Genomic DNA, 22229 nt, shown 5'->3' with positions numbered 1-22229 from the left:
TTACATTGAGTTTTTATTTAAGATTGCTTATAGACAAGGTTATGTTTACACAAAACATAGGCTATTTTATTTTAATGGCAACCATGATCACAATACAAATAAATCACCTATGTACTATTTAGTATTACCGACAAAGGTATTTCTTATTTAAATAATAAAACTAAAAAAGGAAACACGTATGGCAAGGTATTTACAGTAATAATTAATGTTAAAATTGTTTAAAACAACACCAACTTTGGTTATATGGATAAACACATTGTTTTTTGGCTTTTTAAAATAAATGACAGCTTTCACTTATTTAAATATCCAAGAAGTATTCAAATAAACAAATATTCAAAAAATACTTATAATTAAAATAAAAGTCTTCCTAAAAATTGTTTGAAAATGTATTTTTTCTGAATAAAATTTAATATATGAAACAAATTCAACTAGCACTTTATAAAAGGTAATATTTTAACAGAACTGAAATATATCCTTGTCAAACTAAACAAACTTAAATCAAATTGTAGAAACTACATTTTAAAACTAAATAACTTTATTCAATAAAAAATCATTTGATCCATTTCACATACTACTCAACTACAATCAATAAAATGACACTATTCACGTAATAGTATTTACATTATCTACAAACAGCACACTTATATGGCAGTGCTATTAAATAAAATCTTTGTACTTTTAACGGAATACTCTATGAATAAAACTATGATGACTTGATGGGCATATTATAGGAAACATCGTTACAGCTGCTGTCCACGCTCACTTCATGAGTCCATAGGTTAAAGCTAATGTTTTGATTTCCTTCGAGAGGTGCGGGTGAAAATCACATCCCAAGGATGTAGTCCACCGGTGTTTCTTTGGGAGTTTGGAAGGTAGGTTGCGGCTAGATGCTGATTGAACTCGGTTTGAGTTCTAGAAACTGGAAAGGAACGTGGAGACTGTGATTGCTGTGCTCGACCACCAGATGTCCTCGACGAGGTGACGCCCCCACCACTACCACTGTGTCACCCTTCAGTAATGATACTTCTCCCGTCCCGTCCTCTGTAACAGACAGGTCATGTAGAGGAAAGAGTATACTTAATTGACTGATTCATTAGAATGGGCAAGTTCAGTTGTTCTATCTAACAAAATTGTAAATGTACGTTATGAATTTTTAACAAACTAAATTTCCAAATTAAAGGTTTGTCTTACACATTTTACAATCAATCGTTTGTTATAGCTATTGCACTCAAAGATCACAACCTCAGGTCCAAAACCAACAGGGTCTGAGGATGTAAAATTTTCTTATCGACCAAATTGGAGGCTACTATCCCTTCATGAAACCCATAACGTTTTTTATTAAGCCTTTTTGAGTTGCTGCATTATCATTGCTTGTACTGCGTCCAGTGTTAAAACTTGAAAAAGGTAAAATACCTGTTTTAAAACTACTGAAAATGTGCAATATTAATGAGATATGTTAGTGTACAAATACTTCTGACAGTTATTGCAGTTTTTAATTATCGTTTCAACATTAAAAGTTGAGGAAACTAAAATAGTCAGATTAAAAGGCGCCTTTATTACCAAAACAACCCATTACCAGACTACTCATAGTCACCCGGACAGATTGTCACATAGCCAGATATTTGGTTGGATTATCTAAATAACGAATCATAATCTCTAGTATGAGTATACAAATATTCAAGACTAAATAACACAGCTAATAGTGTACCTTCCCTTCAAAGAAATTTTATTTTATTGTATATTTTAATTTTTATTGAAAGTAACTGACACTTAGCGATGCAATACCTGGGAAAGGCATTTTCATGACGCGGGTCTGAGGGTAGCCCAGTTTTGTGTTCCCCGCTACTGTGTACGGTCTGCTGGGCGGTACTGGCGGAGGCCTCTCCTGCAACATTACAAACACCAGTCTAACAATATGGTAAACTCAATAAAACCTGGAAATGTTGACTGCCTTCAAGAAAATAGAAATGAAATGAAATGTTAATTTTTGACACACAAAATTCAATTGTTGATTCAGTAGATAGCTTGGTTTGTGTATATTTCTCTTTGGACGGTTGTATGGTTCTGTTTGATGTGTATTCTCAGACAAATTTTGTTCACCGTTTTCCTCTCTTAAATAAGGGGCAAGTTTATTATCTTATAGTCAGATTGTTTCCTTCTAGGATTTTTTTCTGAGGCATAGCTCTAAACCGCTGCCATCATGTTTTACTCAAACTCAACTATCTTTATTTACCTTTTTTCAAACATAGAATAACAAATAAACATTTGATTATAATTAACAGAAATTAACAGGTGTTATGAAATAAACTGTTCTCACAACGATTACCTTGTTGAATTGTAACTGTTTTGTTTTCACTATTTTGACCAGGAGAATAATAAGCCAATAAAAAATGTTTAACAAAGAAAAGTCTTTGGTATATGCAGTAAAAATTATATAGAGCTGTTTTTCATTGTAAATTTCCAAGTTATCTTATAAATATAATTAACCAAAGTCTCATAAAATCGAAAGAAATCTGGTTTACAATGTGATATTGAATTAAACCTTGATGTAGTTACCTATATATTAATAGGCAAGCATGTTTTCTTTAAACCTTTTTTCTTAGCTTGTGTGCATCGCAGGGAAAATCTATGCATACTGTTGGAAAGATATTTTCGTGTAGATGTGCAGAATCCCTTCATCAATTAAAACAGGCTCAAAAATAAGCTAAAAAATGAATTAGATTTTTTTTATTAACATGGACCTTATGGGTTGCCATGCTGATGACGAAATAAAAACGCAATAGGTCCTATACAAAAAATCAAAACAAATGGGAGAAATTCCAATCACATGTTTTTTTTACAGCGTAGGGTGAAAATAGAGAAGTCTGTACAATACATATTTTTGGTCGCGTTTTCAACCACTGGACGACCTCTAATATAAGATTATTTAGGGGAAAAACTTGTTTGAAAGTAAAACCTCAATAACACCTTTTATGATCACTGTTATTGTGGTTCAACTGAACTTGAGTGGTTCAACTTGAATCCCGTCCTGTGTGGCAAATAGTGTCAGTGTGACCTGTGTGTTTGTAGCAATAAAAACTACAACTACTGGGGCACAGTGAGGTGTTCATAATCCTTGGTTTAGACAGACACCTTGAATCATCGGATTGGGCGAATCTTTTAGCTAAGTGGTTGTTTTGCTACTTTTTAAAAATTAGTAGTTTTTAGCTACTTCCTCTTTATATCCCTTAGATATTTTAGGAGATTTCAGTGAACAACAATATATTGTTGCATAGCACTCAAAGGGTTAAGCTGTGTTTACACAGAGCCATCCATAGTTGGCTGACAAACTTGAAATATACTAGAGGTAACTTGCCCCGTAACCTGCCTGCCTACTATCCTCTTGTAGGACGGTTTAAGAGATACTTAAGATTGTGCAAACTTTCTTCCTCTAAGAACCTGGAGTTCAATTTTCATAGCAAAGACTATATAAATGTTCAAAAACTCTACGATTAGCCATTTGGTTTTCCCAATCCAACTTAAGGTACAAATACATTTTTAATACATTGTTAACAAATACTCACCAAATCTAGTCCGAACAGAGTGCATGTCTGCTGTATCATTTTCTGGTCGTACTTCTCATTCGGGTCTGGTGGGGGTGTGCCAGCAATGGGCTGGGGGCGGGGCCGGGTGAGTGTGGCGGAGGGCGGAGCAGCAGGTGCCCCTGTCGTCCTACTCAGTACACCTGCACACAATAGTCATATCACAATCCAATTACATATTTTACAGTATTAGAAATTAGGTAACCTGTTTCCGAGCCTTGATGTTGGGACAATTAATGCACAAAAACACAATTGGATGAGTAATAAGCAAAGTTGAAATCATATCTAGCATAATTTCGCTGAGACAATATAGTAAAGAAAATCCTTTTGGTGTACCCGATCCTTGACTTTAAAATCCTACAGCCTCTTTAAATAAATTAAATCTTAACTCTGCTAATTCAACAACAAGTGTAGTAAACATTTCGCCATTTTTTTAGTTAACATTTTTCATTTTCGTCCTGGGTTTGGGTTCCAATCTCGCCAAATCACCAATGGGTCCGGTACCAACCGTTTCGGACTATCGAGACTCTACTGTACTATGGTATAGGGGGAGAAAGTAAAAATCAAATCATAGACCCAACACCAACACAAGAACATCTACATAATTGTACAATAATATAAAAAACAGCTTATACAACCTAGTTCTCACAAACCAACTTTATAAATTCTTCTTACTGGTACCCTGTTTCATCAACTGTTACTTACTAATGAAGTAATTAGACATATAAAACAAGCTATCCATGGAAACTGACCCACAGCGGTAGTAGGGGTTGGATTAGATGCTTGATGCAGCTCGAGGTTGCGTTTGAGTGTAGGCCAGCGCCGTCGTAGTCGCCAGCCACGCCATGTAGCTTGTATCAGGACAGCAGCTCGATGTCTCGTCTCCCACCTCAGACACTCTAGCTGCTGACGAACACCCTCACTGCAACAACATGAAACATTTAGGGCTGTTTAGATTCTTCTTATCTTCCTATTGCGAATTACTATTTTTGGTTCTAATAGTTCTAAATTTAGTTAGGTAACATAAAACATAAAGTTACACGGTACATCCCAATGCTGCAAGAGATAAATAACGCCCTGTCATCATCTTAATTTGATCGTTTACTAAATAAATGTTAAGGGTTACTGTTAAAAAAATGCTAGTAGCTTTTTGACGGATAATTCCAATCTCAAAACTGAACCCAGTTGTCCTTGGATCACTGAGCTTTTCTTTAGTCGTATCTGACTAAAGAAATAGGTAGCTGGTCTTGGTCGGTAAGCAAGTTTTAAAAGGTCACTCTATTTTACGAATGTCAAATGAACGGGTAATCTCATCACACAATTACCTGAGGAAGATATGCCTCTTTCCAAAGGCCCAACTAGTGCTGACTTGACTGATGGGTTGCTTCAGCTCGTGTTTCTCTTCTAGACATTGCAAGATGAGTCTGCAGTCTTCTGTTGTCCGCTCCTCACATCGTCGCAGCTTCCCCCATGGTGCCAATAGCCGATATCTAGCGTTGAACGCCTTGAATCTCATTCGATGTGGATAACCTGAAATATCCAAGCTGGATTACAATCATACTCAAGTATCAAAACGTTGATGATGATTTAAATGGCTGACTTAAACATTTTGGAATTCATATATCCTAGCCCAAGACATGTTTGTTAATGATGTAAAGAAAAAAGGACGCAGAAAATGTTTTGACGTAACTGATACAAACAAGAATCGGACAGAGCAGGGCACTTTCACTAGTACCTGCACTTGCTTTGACTAAAAGCTGCTGCTATAGTGTTTACTCCTCCAGGCTTTAGCATTGTTGGTGGCCCTTTCTCATTCATTCAATCTCTTCATCATTATTCTCTTACCACTGGTCTTTGAATGTGTAACAATTGCATTGAAACAACGACTAAATAAAAGTGTTCTCTGATTACTTGTTCTTATGCACCAAAATAAATTATCAATAATCAAATAATTTTAATTATAGAACAAATTATTCATTGACTCTCCAGTTAGAGTTACTATGTACAAGTACAGTAATAGTTTGGTTTGTTGCACTAACCTCCAGCCATCAGGTTGACCGTTTCTAGCACCTGTAGTGACCGAATCTGCCGCATTACTGTCGGCTTGTCGAAGCGACATGGCACCTCATTAGCATTCGCTCGTAAACAGCGAACAAAGTGTGGTCTTGCATGCACTAATGTTCGCAGCAGGTTGTCCAGGCGAGTATGAAAGTCTTGCGTTAAGGTCGAAACTGGCTCATCTCCATTCAACCTGTTAGTGAAACAAATGTATATTAACTTTTGTGAAGGCAGCCCTCAAATGAAAAACTAATCTTTTCATTCTGAACTGATCTTCAATAAACTAAAACTATTAGACGTCATGTACTAAGAAGAAGTTGAAATAAATGTTAGACCTACAAAAACGTTGTGCTTTGTAGACCTAAACCAACTTTTATCTCAACTTTACATATATGAGTTGAAAAAATCATATTGCACAACTAATTAATTATTACATTTAATCATTACTGTTGTTGGACCTGAGCTTCAAAGCATGATGAAAAATTATTTTATGTACTTTTTCATGGCTGCTTCAACAGATATACATACAATATTGATCGCAGCTAACTGATTTAAGGTTTTAAATCTCTGCTGTTAAAACCTTTGCTCTACTGGTCGCCATATATATGCGACGATGCGATCATTGCCATGGACCGAGATATACATTTCAATACTACACATAGTCACTTGGTAAACAGGACATGCAGACCACGGGTGTAGGGGTACAGTTTTCTATGCAGTGATGCAGTAAAGTAAAAAACAGTTTTGCCAACTATCATATGATGTTACTAACCATCATATCCACAGACTAAGTGGTAGTTGTGACAGACATCCCTGTAGACCACTGTAGAGAATTCAGGGCCTTCAAATTGACCGTTACGAAGATATAAGCTTTTTAATAACATTTGACAAATGAATATTTGAATAAAAAATTTAGTACTATTGCAGTAGTGAATGTGTTAAGTATATTGGTGGGTTTTCAATGTGTTTTTAAGTTTAATTAGAAACTCCTGTGCATTTTCATGTTCAATTTTTAATTTTTTCATTTGTATTTTTATGCTTTCTACTTTCACTTACATATCAGAATGTGACGTTGGAGAGATTCTAAAGCTTACTCCTCGTGGTACAGTCTCAACTGAATATAAAGCTTTCAGCTCACTGCCAAACAGATGAGTGGCAAACCCAAAGTTGCACGTCTGCTTGTGAAAAACTGCGACCAAGTCATCTGGCACCACGTCTTTGTTGGTGTCTAAAGCAGAAACAGGTTGTTTTTTAAAATTGCTAAATCTTATGGACATAAGCCATTACTTCCTACATTGTGAGATTGGTTTATATCAGTATTGTAGTAAGAGAAGGGATTAAACTGTCAACAATAAATGTTTGACAACGTTGCAAGAGTTGGTTGCGGAAGTGTTATAAAACAATTATTTTTTTGTTCTTACATACTGACGACCAGATGGCTTGCTTTAAATTGATCTATGTATTTGTAGGAGGTAGTTTGTGAGTCCCAGGTCCCGTTGGAGACATGGAGCTTAAGGCATTTGACTTTTGACAAAAATTTTGACAATTTGACTAAAATTGAGTTTGAAAGTTATTTTCATAAATTGAGATTTTTCCATGCTACTGAAACTCTTAGGTTTCACATAGAATCTTATATTGTGTACCTAGAAAGTCTGTCGCATCGTAGATGACTTTGCCAGCAAAGTGTTGAATGCCAAAAGTTCTAGGTTCGATGGGCTTGGATTCGATGAGCCTTGGGTTTTGTCTATGTTGTGCCTTCACTTTCGCAATGTAAGACTCAGACGATCCTCGAATGGAACATTCTACATCCAACATGCTGAGCAGGCCAGTGCGCTGTAGGAAACAAGGGATCAGTTTAGTTCAAAAGTATAATTTAAAACAAAAATTCTACAATATAGTTTATTAGGGCTCTACTTTAGGAAACTTCAGTGAAATGATGTGTACATAAGGGACGCCGCCGAAGTTAGACAACACACGGGGACAACGATATTTATTGTTTACGATAAATATTTATTCGATATTATTCGAATAATATAATATTATAATAACGGCGCTGCAGTCCCCTCCGCCTCCTCATCGAACTTGTATAATACAACGAACTGCGACATGGTTTCACTGCATAACCTCCTCTGCATGCATTTATACCACATCCAAATATTTTTATCTTTCCAAAAGAGAGGTAATGGAACCCCGTTCCACCACGTTACGCCGCAAATCAAGCACTGGAATATGGGAGTGCCCCATGAACGCCAGGTAAAATACATATGTTCATGGTCACTACCATAATGCTAAACCTACAGCTGTCAAGTTTTCAGCAGTTAGATCACATTTTGCTACTTACCAAGGATGATATGAGATCTATGCACGGTACGTTGTCTACATAGTCCACCTCAACGTCACAATGGATTCCCTCATCCCGGCAAGATTCTATACTGGATTTGAAGATGTGGGTGTTGTAAAAGTGCTGCATTGTCTCCGCACACAAGTTGATGCACAAGTGCTCTAGCTGGCTGGGCTGAAGTAGGAGGAAAGCATTAGTGATGACATTGATTGAGTATCCAGCATGGCTTGGATATATAACTTTAACACCTCAAGACTCATCTAGAGAAACTCATAAAAATACCTTGAACTTTGATTTCACCAGAAGGAATTTTAATAAACAACGACCCTGATATCTGATCTAGTACATGACTCTTCTTTAGTAAAAGGGAAAAAGCCGTAGTAAGCCAAGCCTCTTAGTTTTCTGAAACCTACTACTTATTCTGAAAACTACTGTACTGATTCAAACTAAATACACCCAGAATGGTGTCATTGATCTATTCATCATTTTACTCACTTTAGGGTCCTCGAAGCCGAACATGTCAAGTATTCCGATAAAGCCGTCGGTGGCATGCCTAACTGCGTTGTTAAGAGCCGCCATGGATTTACTGGACTTGGAACCAGCTGTTCCAACTGTGGATGCATGCTGACTAGCGACCTAACATCATTATATACATTATATTTCACTATTAACTATGTTAATATAATATAGATAATATATGTATGTATCAGTAAAATGTCAATCCTAAATAATGTATCCATTTAAAACTATGAGGGAACTTATGCCAAGATAATGCTCAGGTAGTTGGTACTACCCTGTTGAACTTTAAACTTTAAACGTTCAGTGTCTTATAATTTTTTCATCTCTCAATCTACTAAAATAGTTAAATAATTTAAATACAGAAAATAAAATGACAAATATAATAAACATATAATACAAAATGATCAACCAATACTTAATAGTGTCTGCCAGGAAGCATGGAATAAAATACCCTACATCCAGTAACATTTTCTTGATTCTGACTTTTACATTTTAATAAATTCACTGACAATTCTATATGTTTCAGTGGCGTAGGGAACGGCGTTCCCACTCCTTTTTTCAACAGTACTATGAATTAAATCCTATTTGTTAGTCAGTTCTTAGATAATGGTGAGTATTCTCACACTGGACATTTTACAACTACACCACTGATAAATTTGTCAGGTATATAAAAGTAAATATGTTTAAAGGACAATAAAGATTCTTATTCTTATAAAGATTCTTATTCTTATACTTGTAGCTTTAGGACTGTAAATATCGGGAGGAACTGTGTCACTACGATTGTGATCTTGGGATGAAGAGTAAGCATTAACTCACTTAACATAAAATCAACTGGTCATATCAACCTATTTACAGTTACACTCACCTCTGCTTGGTTATGCACAGACTCGTTGGAGTCCGAGCTCAGAGTGCCGAGAGTAGACCCTAGCCTCTTCAGACTGTTGGCCCTCCTGACTATGGTAGCGACCGTGCGGCAGTAGAGTGCTTTGGCTAGTGAGTCACGAGTCATGTTGGACTGTAGACAGAATCAGAATATTATGAACTAGACATGTGATACATTGAATCATTTGGTATGATTCTTTTTGAGACTGCATGTTTTGAGAAGGACCTATGTGATCTTAATTCAGATTTCTAACTGGAAATAAATATACTGTTGAATCTTACAGTGGAATATATTACACAATACGAGTATGACTGGCAACAGACGAGACGCTTGTCTTGGACCCGAAACGCTCAGGTTAGCTGAGCAAAAATCAGAATCTGATAACAATGTACCTTTTGTTAAAGGTGGTTAGATGCTGCTTAACCGTTGCCCCACCCCACATGAACTGGTTTCCGTTCTATTCTGTACCTAATCAATTCTACTATAGTATAGTATTATGATTTGACAAGAATTGGCTTTGTCATTGAATTAGTATATGGGAGTAGCCGGCTTTCCAGATGCGTTGCAGTAATCCATTTCCAGCAAAAAGTTCTCATTAAGATTGGAAGTAAATAAATATATCTTGTACATTAAATCCAGTCTTTACACACCATGTTGGCATCACAGACAGACTTGACAAGTTGTCCTCTAGCGTTGTGAGTGCGTGATGTGATGCCTCGGAAGAGCGCAGCCGACGTCACTCCTAGCAATCCCGATACAGCCGTCAACTCCGTGTCTCCCTTGACAGTCACCTCTAGCCCTCCGCTGTCTACAAACTGTACGTTGCCAAGCAGCAACACTGCGGCCAGCACTCTGACCACGTCCAGGAACGGAATGCCCAGCACTCCTATAAACCAATTACTCAATTGTTAGATTAAAAGTACCTGTTCAAGTTTTAAGCACAACATTTGAACAAACAATTTTGAAGCTGGTTGATATTGAATTAATTTCTGAATTAATGTAATATAATAAATCAGAAAGTACTGAGTTTGTAAACAACCTATGGGTTAAGGGTTATAGCGTTCCCTAAAAATAGGGAAATGTGAAAAAAATATTTAACGAATACATTCTTAATGCACATGAAATTAAATAGGTACTTGACGGTCTAATGAATGAGTTGAAAATGACAGATATGGTGGAAAATGGAAATGATAAAATGGTTACAGGACTGTGATGGTACTGTGCTAGCAATGTTTTGGCACTAGCACTGTCAAACCATAGATAACACACTCCAAGCCCTAAATGGTATTGCAGGGGTTTAAAAAAAAATATGGTAGGATCCCTAATAAACAAAACAATGATTATGATGTAAGCATAGCCTCCTCTAATGCAAGCGGTGTTGGTGTGTGGCAATGTGGCAACAGCATGCCTATTGCCGTGGTAATAACAGAAATAACAAAAATGTAAACATAAACATTGTCCATTATAAATTAGTGCAACAGCGGTTTCGGTTTGCCGGGACAGCGATGTTGCCACTTTTGTCTCGCCGCGGCCTTATGTATTAGGGGAGGCTATGGTATTAGTCCTTCTCCATTTGTGAAGTTTCATTGACTGGTGAGGCCACCAGGGTTTTTGATGAGTTGTCAGACATGCTTGACAACTTTGACAGAAACTGTGTGAGTTAGAAACATTGTGTATCATGAGTAAGCAGTCTGTCCCAGCTGTTGGTAAGAAGGGTAAAGTTGTTTGGTTGTTGGTTGTTGTTTGTTGGGATGTTGTGGGTTTGGTTGGTACGTTAGTTTGGTGAATGGATTGTTTGATTAGTAAAGGAACTAAATTTAAAACTGGTTGTCAGTCTATAAGGTTAAGATCAGAAAGTTAACAAAAGTGTTTCATACCTAAACAAGCTTTCCACGCCTGAAACCTAGCGGCATCATCAGCTTCGTCTTGCCTTGTGTCTCCGTGTTGTAGATAACACAAATTGCTTGGAGAGTAGCCTTCCAAGTTCAGTTTTGCTGAAACAACCAGTCAGTAGAAATATAAATATAAAATGGTATAAATCGACCAAAGAAAATAAAAACACCAAGCTTTCTTTATCATCCTTGGACACGGTTTGATTTTGCTAATAGTACAGATAGCTGCAAATCTAAGGCATAACATAATTTGATCACAGAATTTTTGTAATATATGACTGCCAAATAAGCAAAGCAACATTCGAAGCAAGAACGACTCAGATGCCATTTTTCAGCACTGGCTATCAATAGTTGATGATGCCATCCAACAAAAGGTCATTAGATAGTAACAACAGCAGGGTTTAGACCTCCCTTTAAAAACGTTTAAAAATGCCAATGGATGAGATACACACACAAACAAAAAAATTGCAATTTAATTTTAAGTCTTGAATGAAGAGTACTAAGACTGTATGAACAAATTTTAGTAATAACTAAACCTTAAGGTCAGCATAAGTCTAAATGGGTTGGCAAAAGGACAATTTTATAAAATAAACCACTAATTACCTCGCTCTTCTGGCGTTAGTCCAGCTAGCATCTGGTAAAATATGTGGTAGTTCTTTTCATTAGGAAGTGGTCTTATGACTCTGGTTTGATCCAAGAAGTAGCAGTGGATCTTGGTGCGATACAATGCTCCGTCAGTTACCTGCACCTCTATGAAATGACCCTGAACACATCACATAAACATAAGAGTGGAAAACTCACTTGCAATTTTAATCAAGGATTGTTGGATGAGAATTGGTACAATTTATGCTTTAGTTTATATTAAGTAGTCCTTTTGACATGAATGGTTGATGTACAAGACAGAAACTGTATTTGACAGCAACAGATGATGGTGTTCATATCTAACAGATCAAAGCTTTCAGTCTTCATTAATTATATACACAACCAATCAATTTGACATTGATGACACACTTACAATTCGACTAGATTCAGAGTTTGAGGTTGTTTTGGCGGAACCAAGGGATCGCAGGACTGTGAACGCCGCAGCGAGGTGTTTGAAGGCGTCCGTCTCCGGGCCTCCACCCGCTACGTCGAACAGCTGACGTAGGAGGAGCATAGAGGCATAAGTCTTCCCTGAACCACTCGTCCCTAATGAACAAACAGTATAAAGAATAAATGATAAACACACTTTTTATTACTTAAAGCAGCAATACATCTTAACTTGCTTATCATAAGCTTGCCTAACTTAAGCTGATTACTCTTAATATGATAAGGACAGTCAGAATGCTGTTTATCTAACCAAGATCATTATCAAATCCAATTTGATAAATCTTGACAAGCTATAATTACAGTTTCAAAAGCTTCTGACTTTTCTCAGGATCAAACTAGTTACCTGCTTAACCATCCTTTCACTTCACTAAGAGAGGAACACATTTTGTGTCTTAAGTTGAATGAATTCTGAATTGAGTGAGATGATGATGAAATGTAATTGAGTGAGATGATCTAATAGTTACTCAAAATCAACAGTTTTCAGCTTGCAAAATTACATTAAAATCCCAGTGACCAAGGACAGCTAGGTCCAATTCTAACCTTGGAGCACTTGTCTTGGTGCTTTGGATTTAACTTTAAGGAAATTTTATTTTGGTTTTATTTTATGAAAATTTGTTGCATTGCAAGTACCGTACAGTGTGCTACGTATTATCACTCATTATCTTCATATTCTTTGGTGGCCCTAGAATTTCTGAACGATGCTCTTAAAATACTCCAGAGGTTGAATAGTTATAATTTTCGAATGAATAATTGACCAGATTCCTGGAGCCGTCAAAATATATATCCCACACCACTCCTCGTAATTAAAACAAACATTGCCTATAAGCAATCTGACACATTCTTTCTCCCATTAGCTTAGTGGGAAACTATGGTATTTTATGGGTAAAATCATAAAGGTTGCAATAAATCTTGAACCATAATTTTTACAGCAATGGGGGCTGTACCATTCTGTTTAGACTTATAATCACCATCAAAATACAACTAAACTTTCGTCAAAATAAATAAAGAATGTTTTTTAAACATCTGATTTTCTTGTTATTTTGGGGTTTTTAAATGGGAAAAACACATAAGCTACAATACATTTTGAACCTTAATTTTTACAGCAATGGGAGTTCTACTTAAAAGGACTATAACATACAAAATTTTAATAAAAATCGTCTGGGGTATTTTTGAGAAAAATCTATTTCATTGCTATTTTATGGGGTTTTGTGGGGAAATCAACATCAAAAATATAAATTAAAAAAAAAATGAAAAAACACCGGGAGATACATAGATTAGTCACAACATACCAAATTTCATCAACACATCCCACACATACAGACAGACAGACACATACACACAGAAAAAATACAGGAATCACTTCAAAAACCACTTATTGGAGTTCAGGGGGACCCAAAACAGATACATTCACCAGACTCAAAAATTTTGACAAAAATATTACTTTTTCCATATACTATGGAGAAATATATACTAGGGTTGCTTTCAGAGAGGTGAAAGCCAGTTGAGCGGAACAAACGTGATTTGATATTTGTATAAGTAACTAAATGTAAAAAGGTCAATAGATTTATTTACTAAATGCTGGTTTTAAAGATTAAAATTATAATAATTCAAATTTACCTCTTCGAGAAGTGCATTATGGTAGTTTTGACCAGGAAAATATTACAGTAGTTCGAATCTGATATTAACATCCAAAAAGGGCATTAAAGTATAAAAAAGAGAAAGGAAATTTAACATTCAAATTCAACTTTAGCCTACAACAAAAACATTGGACTTCATTTTTCACCCTTACAATTGGTTAATTTAAGTATAAAAAAACAGTAGGTACCTATTAAAAAACGAGTATTGTATAACAACAGGAGAGGAAATGTGACATTTAAATTCAACTGTGCAGCATAAACATCGGTTGAACTCAGCTTTCTTTGCTGGAAATAGTTTATGATTATATGAATTATTTATTCATTATTATTTATTATTGATTATTTATGATTATTTATGATTATCGTGAGCCATTAATATGAGGATTTACCGAACAATTATTAATATTACAGAATAGTATATAATGATATACAACTTTTCACATACCAAGTATTCTTGATGGAGGATATGATTGTAATGTAACTGGAATGTAGGTCTTCTGCCATTATTAGGACGATTTAGCGACGGCATTTTAATACTGGCCTTAATAATACTATTGACCATTGAATACAGTAGATTTTGATGACAATGCTGGCTACAAATTCAACATGGGGATGGAATGTCTAGTTGTTTTGATAGTCAAAGATAAAATATAGGCCTACGAAAAATGTAGGGCTATTTTAATGTAAGACTCAAATGTAAAACGCCTTTAAAAGACTAAAATAAACTGAATTATCAGTCATGTATTTCAATGTGTAAAAACGTAAAAACTGCAAAAAGATTTACTTATTGAACAATAAAATAAGATGGCTGAAATGTAGGCATAAACATAAGTAATAAGTAAACATCGCATTCAGCCGATTTAAGTGAAAACAGAATAATATAATAAGTAGGGAAGACATGCCTTAAATATACAATGTAGATAATATAATTAGAAATTAGTAGCCTACTTCTGGACAGGCCTAGACAATTATCCATACCGTGGTTAAAAGTGTACGTCTATAAGCCCAGGTTTACTTATTACGGTTGTAACTGGACGTATGTATAGTCCGTGGCTTGGCAATCAAATAACAGTATTTATATAGGATAGGCTACTGTTATCAACATTTGAAATGACTGAATTGTTACCAAATTACTGTTTCACAAAATGCAGATTCCATTTTCAGCCGAGCCATTAAAATGAGGATTTACCGAACAATTATTAATATTACAGAATAGTATATAATGAAATACAACTTTTCACATTCCATAAATTATATGTTAGTTTTACCATGGTCAAAGGTCCAAATCCAAGTGTTCTCATTTCTTTTTGTCAGTATGTAATAATTTGCTAGAATCATTGACTTTATATAAAGTCAAAGCTAGAATACTGTATATGGTTTGTTAAGTTAAGACCATATGCAAGCATTTTTGAAATCGTTTCCCCGTTTAACCTTGTCATAATCTTTATTCTATATAGTCAGCTGTTGATAAATATTAAATAGAAAACACTTGTTATTGTTGCTTTTAAAAACATTACATTACAAAAACATCTATGTTGTAAAAATAAAGTTATATAAGTTACAATGTGCGTGTATTTTAATAGTACGGTCACAACACTTTTTGGCGACGAGTAAAAACCGAAATGATGACATTTTACATGTTCAAATAATCTGTAATTATTATTCAATCTGTTTCAATCATTCAACCTACACTACTTTCATCACATTTGACTGAACCACAATGGATGCTAACCAATTCAAGGAATTCCTACAAGTTTTTCAACAGCAACAACAAGAACAGTTTCAACAATTATTCTCACATTTCACAAGGCATGAGAAGTCGGAGGTATCAGTAAGTCTTACAAATATTGCTCCATTTGAAAATTTCGAACCTAGACGTGAAAAGTTTTGTAATTATCTAGAACGTTTTGAAAATTACTATACTCTGAAAGGCCTGACTCAAAAGGAAAGTATTGCTCAACTCTTATGTGTATCTATTGGGTCAGTACATTACAATGCCCTATCAGCTTTTCTAGGCCCAGAAAAACCAATAAAAAACTTACCTTACGATGATCTTGTCAAAGTTCTAACTCAATTGCTTGTTCCTAAGAAAAATGTAGTCGTTTCTCAACATTACTTTTTGAACATTTATCAAAAGAATGGTCAATCAATATCAGATTTCGTAGCCTCACTTCAGCGAGACTTGGTCGATTGTGAGTTTACAATTAAATGTGAATGCGAGAAAACAAATTCAATCTCTGATGTATTTTTACGAGCCCAGTTCATCCGTGGTCTTCGAGATGATTGGCTTAAAGAACAGATTTTACAATCAAATCTCTCTAGTTTTGACGAAATACTCAACAAGGCTATTGCTTTAGAGGCATCAAAACTTGACAGCAAAGAACTTTCTAAACCTAATCAGACATCAAGTTTTAACAATTTTACTTCTACCGAATCTACTAATGTGATTTCCAGCAGTTACAGAACTTCTAGAAACCGTTCGAAAGATCCAGGAAACAGAAGATTAAACACAAACAACAGATCTTCACCTGAAAACTACAAGTCTAGATCGTCTAGATCTGTCTCCCGAAAAAGGTACATCGACTTCAAGGCCTTGGGAATTGAAAACGTATGTTTGCGTTGTGGTAGAAATAGTCACAAGGCAAGTAACTGTAGAGTAGATTATAAGACGCTCTCGTGTAATAACTGCAAAAGGAAAGGTCATGTATCAAAAGTTTGCATTCAATCACTACTCAAAAATTCAAAAGTAGATTCAGTTGAACTGTATTTAAATTCAGATACTAATAGTGAACAGTTCAATCAACCTTTTCATGACCCAACATACGGCATTCATAGCATGAATTGTACTGTAGTAGACCTTTTTGAAATGACTCCTGATCTCGACAAATACCTCATTGATGTAGAATTAAACGGCAAAAGTCAACGTTTTGAAGTCGATTCCGGTGCAAAATTTTCCCTACTTTCAGAAAGTGATTTCAAGAAACTCAAGCTTGGCCTTCCCCTACAGAATTCTAATGTTTGCTTTCGTTCATACACAGGTAACATCATTCAACCTGTTGGGAAGGTATCTGTTACTGTATCTTACAATGGTAAACAGATAGATGGTGAACTACACATCGTACCTGCAGGACATGACGCTTTGTTAGGTAGACAGTGGATTAGAGGGTTAGAAATCGAGCTTCGACAGGTGTATGAGGAAATGTCTCAGAGACCTTCAAACCACGTTCCGATTCACAGTGTAAATTCAATAAACGAAATTTTAAGTAATTTTGCTCCCATTTTTGAAGAAAAAGTAGGATGCGTTCCGAACTTTAAAGTCTCCCTGCAACTTCGAGAAGGCGCAAAACCGATCTTTACGAGGGAAAGAGATGTGCCATATGCACTACGAGAACAAGTTGAAAAGGAACTAGATACACTTGAAGCTGAAGGAATAATTTCCAAAGTCACAACTTCGGATTGGGGATCACCTCTTGTTGTAATACCCAAACCTAACGGCGGAATCCGCCTATGCGTTGACTACACGTGTGGGGTTAACGACAGATTAGTACAAGCAAATCATCCAATACGTCGCATCGATGACGTGCTCAACAGCCTGAGAAACTCTATGTACTTTTGTAAGCTTGATTTATTTAAAGCTTATTTACACCTGCAAGTTGATGAAGATAGTAGTCAAATTCAAACTATTTCGACACACAGAGGTACATACAGGATCCACAGACTCAGTTTTGGAATAAAAACTGCTCCAGCCGAATTCAATCGGATCATATCTCAAATCCTCATGGGACTAAAGAAAACAGAAGCCTATTTTGACGATATCATTGTTCATGGAAACACATTCGATGAGTGCCTTCAAAACCTACAAGCATGTCTTCAACGACTGTCCGACTACAACTTGCATGTAAACAGAAATAAATGCACTTTTATGACTGAAAAAGTGGAATACCTTGGTCATGTTGTTCAACACAACAAAATCAGCAAGTCTCCATCCAAAGTTCAAGCGATTCAAGATATGCCACGCCCACACAATGTCGAGGAACTCAAAAGATTTTTGGGTTTGGTTACATACTACTCAAGATTTGTACCAGATTTTTCTACAATGACATTTCCACTCAGATGTCTACTGAAGAAATCAGAACCATGGATGTGGACAGCTACTTGTGAATCTGCATTTCTAAAACTCAAATCGGAACTCTGCAGTGACAGAGTGATAATTCCATTCGACCCTAACCTAAACCTCATCCTGACAACTGATGCTAGCCCTACAGGTGTCGCAGCTGTACTAAGTCATGAAATCGAAGGAGTAGAACGTCCGATAGCATACGCGTCTCGTTCTTTGAATCCGAGTGAAATGAACTATAGTCAACTTGATCGAGAGGCATTGGCGATAATCTTTGGTGTGAACCATTTCTACAACTACCTACTTGGCAAGAAGTTAATTTTAGTTACAGACAATGAACCATTGACAAGGATTTTTCACCAAAATAAAGCTCTACCACAGATGACGTCAGCTCGCCTGCTGCGATACGCTTCATTCCTCTCCGGATTTGATTACATTGTTCGATTCAAGAAGGGGAGTAGCAATCAAAATGTAGATTGTTTATCAAGATCTCCAGTCAAAACATGCAGTAGTTCAACAGATCAAGAAATCGGGGAAGAAGTGAACCAGCTTTATTCTCAATCACTTTTTCAAGTATCCAACCGTGAAATAACTTCAAAGACAATCAAAGAAGAAACCGCCAAAGACCATGAAATGAATGGAATAGTTCAAACCCTGAAAAACAATTCTACTGACTCAGAATACACCCTACTTGACGGTATATTGTTTCGAAAAGACAGAATTGTAATTCCAACATCTTTACGCTCCAAAATACTCAGTGAACTTCATGAAACTCATCTGGGAATAACCAAAATGAAGCAACTCGCTCGACGCTATGTTTACTGGTCAGGAATTGACGGTGAAATCGAAAGACTAGTTAAAGGATGTAAAAGTTGTGCCCTAGTGAAAGCAAGTCCACCTAAAGTGTCAGTACATCCGTGGAACCTACCTGAAAATAACTGGGACCGCATACATATAGATTATGCTGGCCCTTATGAAAATCACTACTTTCTTGTTTGTATTGACGCAAGATCCAAATGGGCTGAAATCGAAGTGTTGAAGGAAGCTCCCACATCTTCAAACACAATCAATCTGTTAAACAAGATATTTGCTACACATGGGTATCCGAAAGAATGCGTTTCTGATAATGCTACAATATTTACAAGTGAAGAATTCAGAGCTTACTGCAAGATCAACGGCATATTCCAAAAGTTCATCGCCCCTGGGCATCCAGCGACAAATGGCCTTGCAGAACGCAACGTACAAACCCTGAAGAACAAATTAAAGTCAGCTTCTGAAGAACCTGGAACCCTGACAGACAAAGTGAGAAGAATCTTATTCCGTTATAGAGCTACTCCATTAGCTAGCAACCAAACCCCTGCTGAACTCTACCTCAATAGAAAACTAAGGATTCGACTGGATGCCATATTTCCTTATCAACACCCTAAATCAAATATCCAGCCTGTTTTAAAACCTGTCAGATCGATTCAAGAGGGGGAGAGAGTGCAAGTTCAAATGTACAGTAACAACAGACAAGTTTGGCAGTTTGGAGTAATAAAGAAGAAGCTAGGAAAAAGACATTACATAGTAACACTCGATAGTGGAAGAAATATCAAGAGACACATTAACCAGCTTAGACCAACTCTAGTAATGAAAGAAAAGATGGTAACATTTGGACCCAAGCAATCATTTGATGTACCAAGACTTCCAAACCAAACTCCATCGTATCCTGATCAAATACCCGACCATATTGAACCAGAACCAGACCACCCTACAGAAGTTAACATTCCAGTTCGCTCTCCACGACCAATAAGACAACGACGACAGCCACCTTGGTTACGAGACTTTATCGTTCAAAAATAGTTTATGTTCTTCTCAATAAGTGAGGGAGAGTGTCATAATCTTTATTCTATATAGTCAGCTGTTGATAAATATTAAATAGAAAACACTTGTTATTGTTGCTTTTAAAAACATTACATTACAAAAACATCTATGTTGTAAAAATAAAGTTATATAAGTTACAATGTGCGTGTATTTTAATAGTACGGTCACAACAAACCTTAACCAACTATTCCATTCCAAAAGATAAAAAATATATGGTGCAACACAAATAAACAACCCGATCACCTACCTATAACCTACACTTTACCTTCCTAATCTAACATTACTTCAAAACACTTAATGTAGTCATGAATACTCATAAACCCCGACCTACCTCCCCACATGCCTAAATTAGATCAGTGTTCAATCTGCGTTTTATCAATAAGTGTAATAACTTACTGTACCGTCGATGTAATTCAACATAATATAACCTATGAGGTATTATCGGATTAAATACCGATTTCGATGCGGTTCGATATATCGCTTATTAAATCCTGATTTCTAACATTGGCTGTTTCTAATCAGCTGGCAACACAAATAGGTTCCCAAGAAAGTAGTCACCGGTCCGTATCCCTCCGCTCCTTGTTTATGCTCCGCGCATTGAGAAAGTAGTTCCGTATATTTTCTCGATTTTCAGTGAATTCCGCGCCTTAAAAAATGTTTTAACGTCATTTTCTTGTTTATTAAAATCATAGGAATGGTTTAAAAACGTTTAAAAGAAAAGTATAGAAAGTTCAGAAATACCTTATGATTCTCTTGTTTACATTTTTCTCGTAAACAAAAAAACTGTCATAGCTACTTTAGTCCCATAAGCCTAATGTTAAAAATTTGAAATTTTAAGTTCGTTTTAAATTGCATTAGCATTATCTAATTGAAATTTGTTTGTTTACAAACCATCTCATTATTAGTCTAAGTAGTCTTGTTAAGTTTGGCTGAAATGTGTTCAGCCGTTATTGAGTGATGGTGTTATATTGTTTGCATTGAAGTTGATCCCAAAGAGCTTCGCTCGCTTCGCTCGCTCCGCTCAATTATATTATTATACGGGGATGAAGTAAAAAATATTTGATTTTTGTTATCAACAAATTGATTAGTTCTTACCTGAAAGAATAATGGCCTGGGGGTAGCCAGTCTCACTTTGTTGTCTCACCGCTTCCTGTACAACCCTTAGCAGTTTGGGAGATAGAGACACTCCCCTGGTGCTGGTCAGGGTGAGAGGGTTACGTATGTCAGTATAGGGGTTCACCGATAACAGGATAGGTCCAACATTGGTCTGCAACAAGAGAAATGCAAATGTAGAGGTTAAATCAAACAGTGTCATCAGGATAAGTTATTTGGTAATTAATTGGTACCATAGATTTAACATGCTTGAAGAACAAATCTTTGAGATTTGAAATCAGTTTGGACAGTAATCGATTTGTAAAAAATGAGGCGCGGGAACTGTAACCTATTTAATGTGATTAGTATCTATGCACCTATTTCTGAAAATATTTTCTTCTCTTCTATCTTTCAGGAGAAGAGGCATTGAGCTTTTTCTGAAAGAGAGGTATCGGAACAGGACCCTGTTCCTAAACAAGCTTTGAGTTTTGTCCTTAGATCAACAGAAGACAATTTTTAAGTTAGTTATATCATGATTTATGTAGAGTTTGTTTTTGCTTTTATTCGAGTCTTAATAGTTTTAAAACTATTTTAACTGAACTCGCCAATCTATATTTACAAACTATTGTCTATCTTATTCTTAAGAGTAGGCATAAAGACAAACTCGTAATCTCCACCCCAAAATAAGAGAGTGACATAAAAATACTGGACATAAGTAAAACTGACATCAGTCACGGTCACCTTAACTGCCTCCAATCAAAACAGCAGTTACTACTTGCGACGTTGCCACTTCGAAGGCCGCGGCCTGGAGTTAAAGGCGGCCGTGCATCAGTGCACTTTAAAGGTGAAAACACGGACGAAACACACAATATACTTAAGATTGTAATATAGGACGAGAAGCCTACTTGTACTATTCATAGTCAGTTTTGGGCCTAGCTGGTTTTGATCTGGTGTAAAGCCTAGGCCGGGTCGCGAACTCTGCCCCTAGGGTCTGGGTAACGGAACTGCGTCTCAGCTTCACAACACAACGTAGAAACTTCACGGCGGGCGCCCACTCGCCCACTTCATCACTTCAATCACTTCATAGTTCATAGCACTCTGCTTCAGAGCTGGTTAGGGCTACCGGGCTATCGTTCAACATCAATCTGCGACAGATT

At 36.3% G+C, this 22229-nt stretch overlaps 1 protein-coding gene across 1 annotated transcript in view; it reads right to left on the bottom strand.

Annotated features, from left to right (window-relative positions):
• Nucleotides 1–529: 529 nt before the first annotated feature.
• LOC129003734 (unconventional myosin-IXb-like) overlaps nucleotides 530–22229 on the bottom strand; it is a 64216-nt gene continuing 42516 nt past the window's right edge. The window contains exons 4-19 of the mRNA XM_054432029.1: nucleotides 21076–21247; nucleotides 12290–12462; nucleotides 11878–12037; nucleotides 11260–11376; nucleotides 10033–10268; nucleotides 9365–9514; nucleotides 8476–8616; nucleotides 7981–8154; nucleotides 7283–7472; nucleotides 6696–6867; nucleotides 5621–5832; nucleotides 4907–5111; nucleotides 4334–4503; nucleotides 3564–3724; nucleotides 1786–1885; nucleotides 530–1041 (exon numbers count right to left, since the gene is read on the bottom strand). Coding sequence (XP_054288004.1) covers nucleotides 884–1041; nucleotides 1786–1885; nucleotides 3564–3724; nucleotides 4334–4503; nucleotides 4907–5111; nucleotides 5621–5832; nucleotides 6696–6867; nucleotides 7283–7472; nucleotides 7981–8154; nucleotides 8476–8616; nucleotides 9365–9514; nucleotides 10033–10268; nucleotides 11260–11376; nucleotides 11878–12037; nucleotides 12290–12462; nucleotides 21076–21247 — 2691 coding nt within the window. The 3' untranslated portion in view covers nucleotides 530–883. The remainder of the gene's footprint in view (nucleotides 1042–1785; nucleotides 1886–3563; nucleotides 3725–4333; nucleotides 4504–4906; nucleotides 5112–5620; nucleotides 5833–6695; nucleotides 6868–7282; nucleotides 7473–7980; nucleotides 8155–8475; nucleotides 8617–9364; nucleotides 9515–10032; nucleotides 10269–11259; nucleotides 11377–11877; nucleotides 12038–12289; nucleotides 12463–21075; nucleotides 21248–22229) is intronic.

This window comes from Macrosteles quadrilineatus, unplaced genomic scaffold (assembly GCF_028750875.1).
Source record: "Macrosteles quadrilineatus isolate MER2022 unplaced genomic scaffold, UCM_ALF_1.0 Scaffold_9__3_contigs__length_116548681, whole genome shotgun sequence".
Taxonomy (NCBI): domain Eukaryota; kingdom Metazoa; phylum Arthropoda; class Insecta; order Hemiptera; family Cicadellidae; genus Macrosteles; species Macrosteles quadrilineatus.
This window is presented reverse-complemented; position numbering and strand designations above follow the sequence as displayed.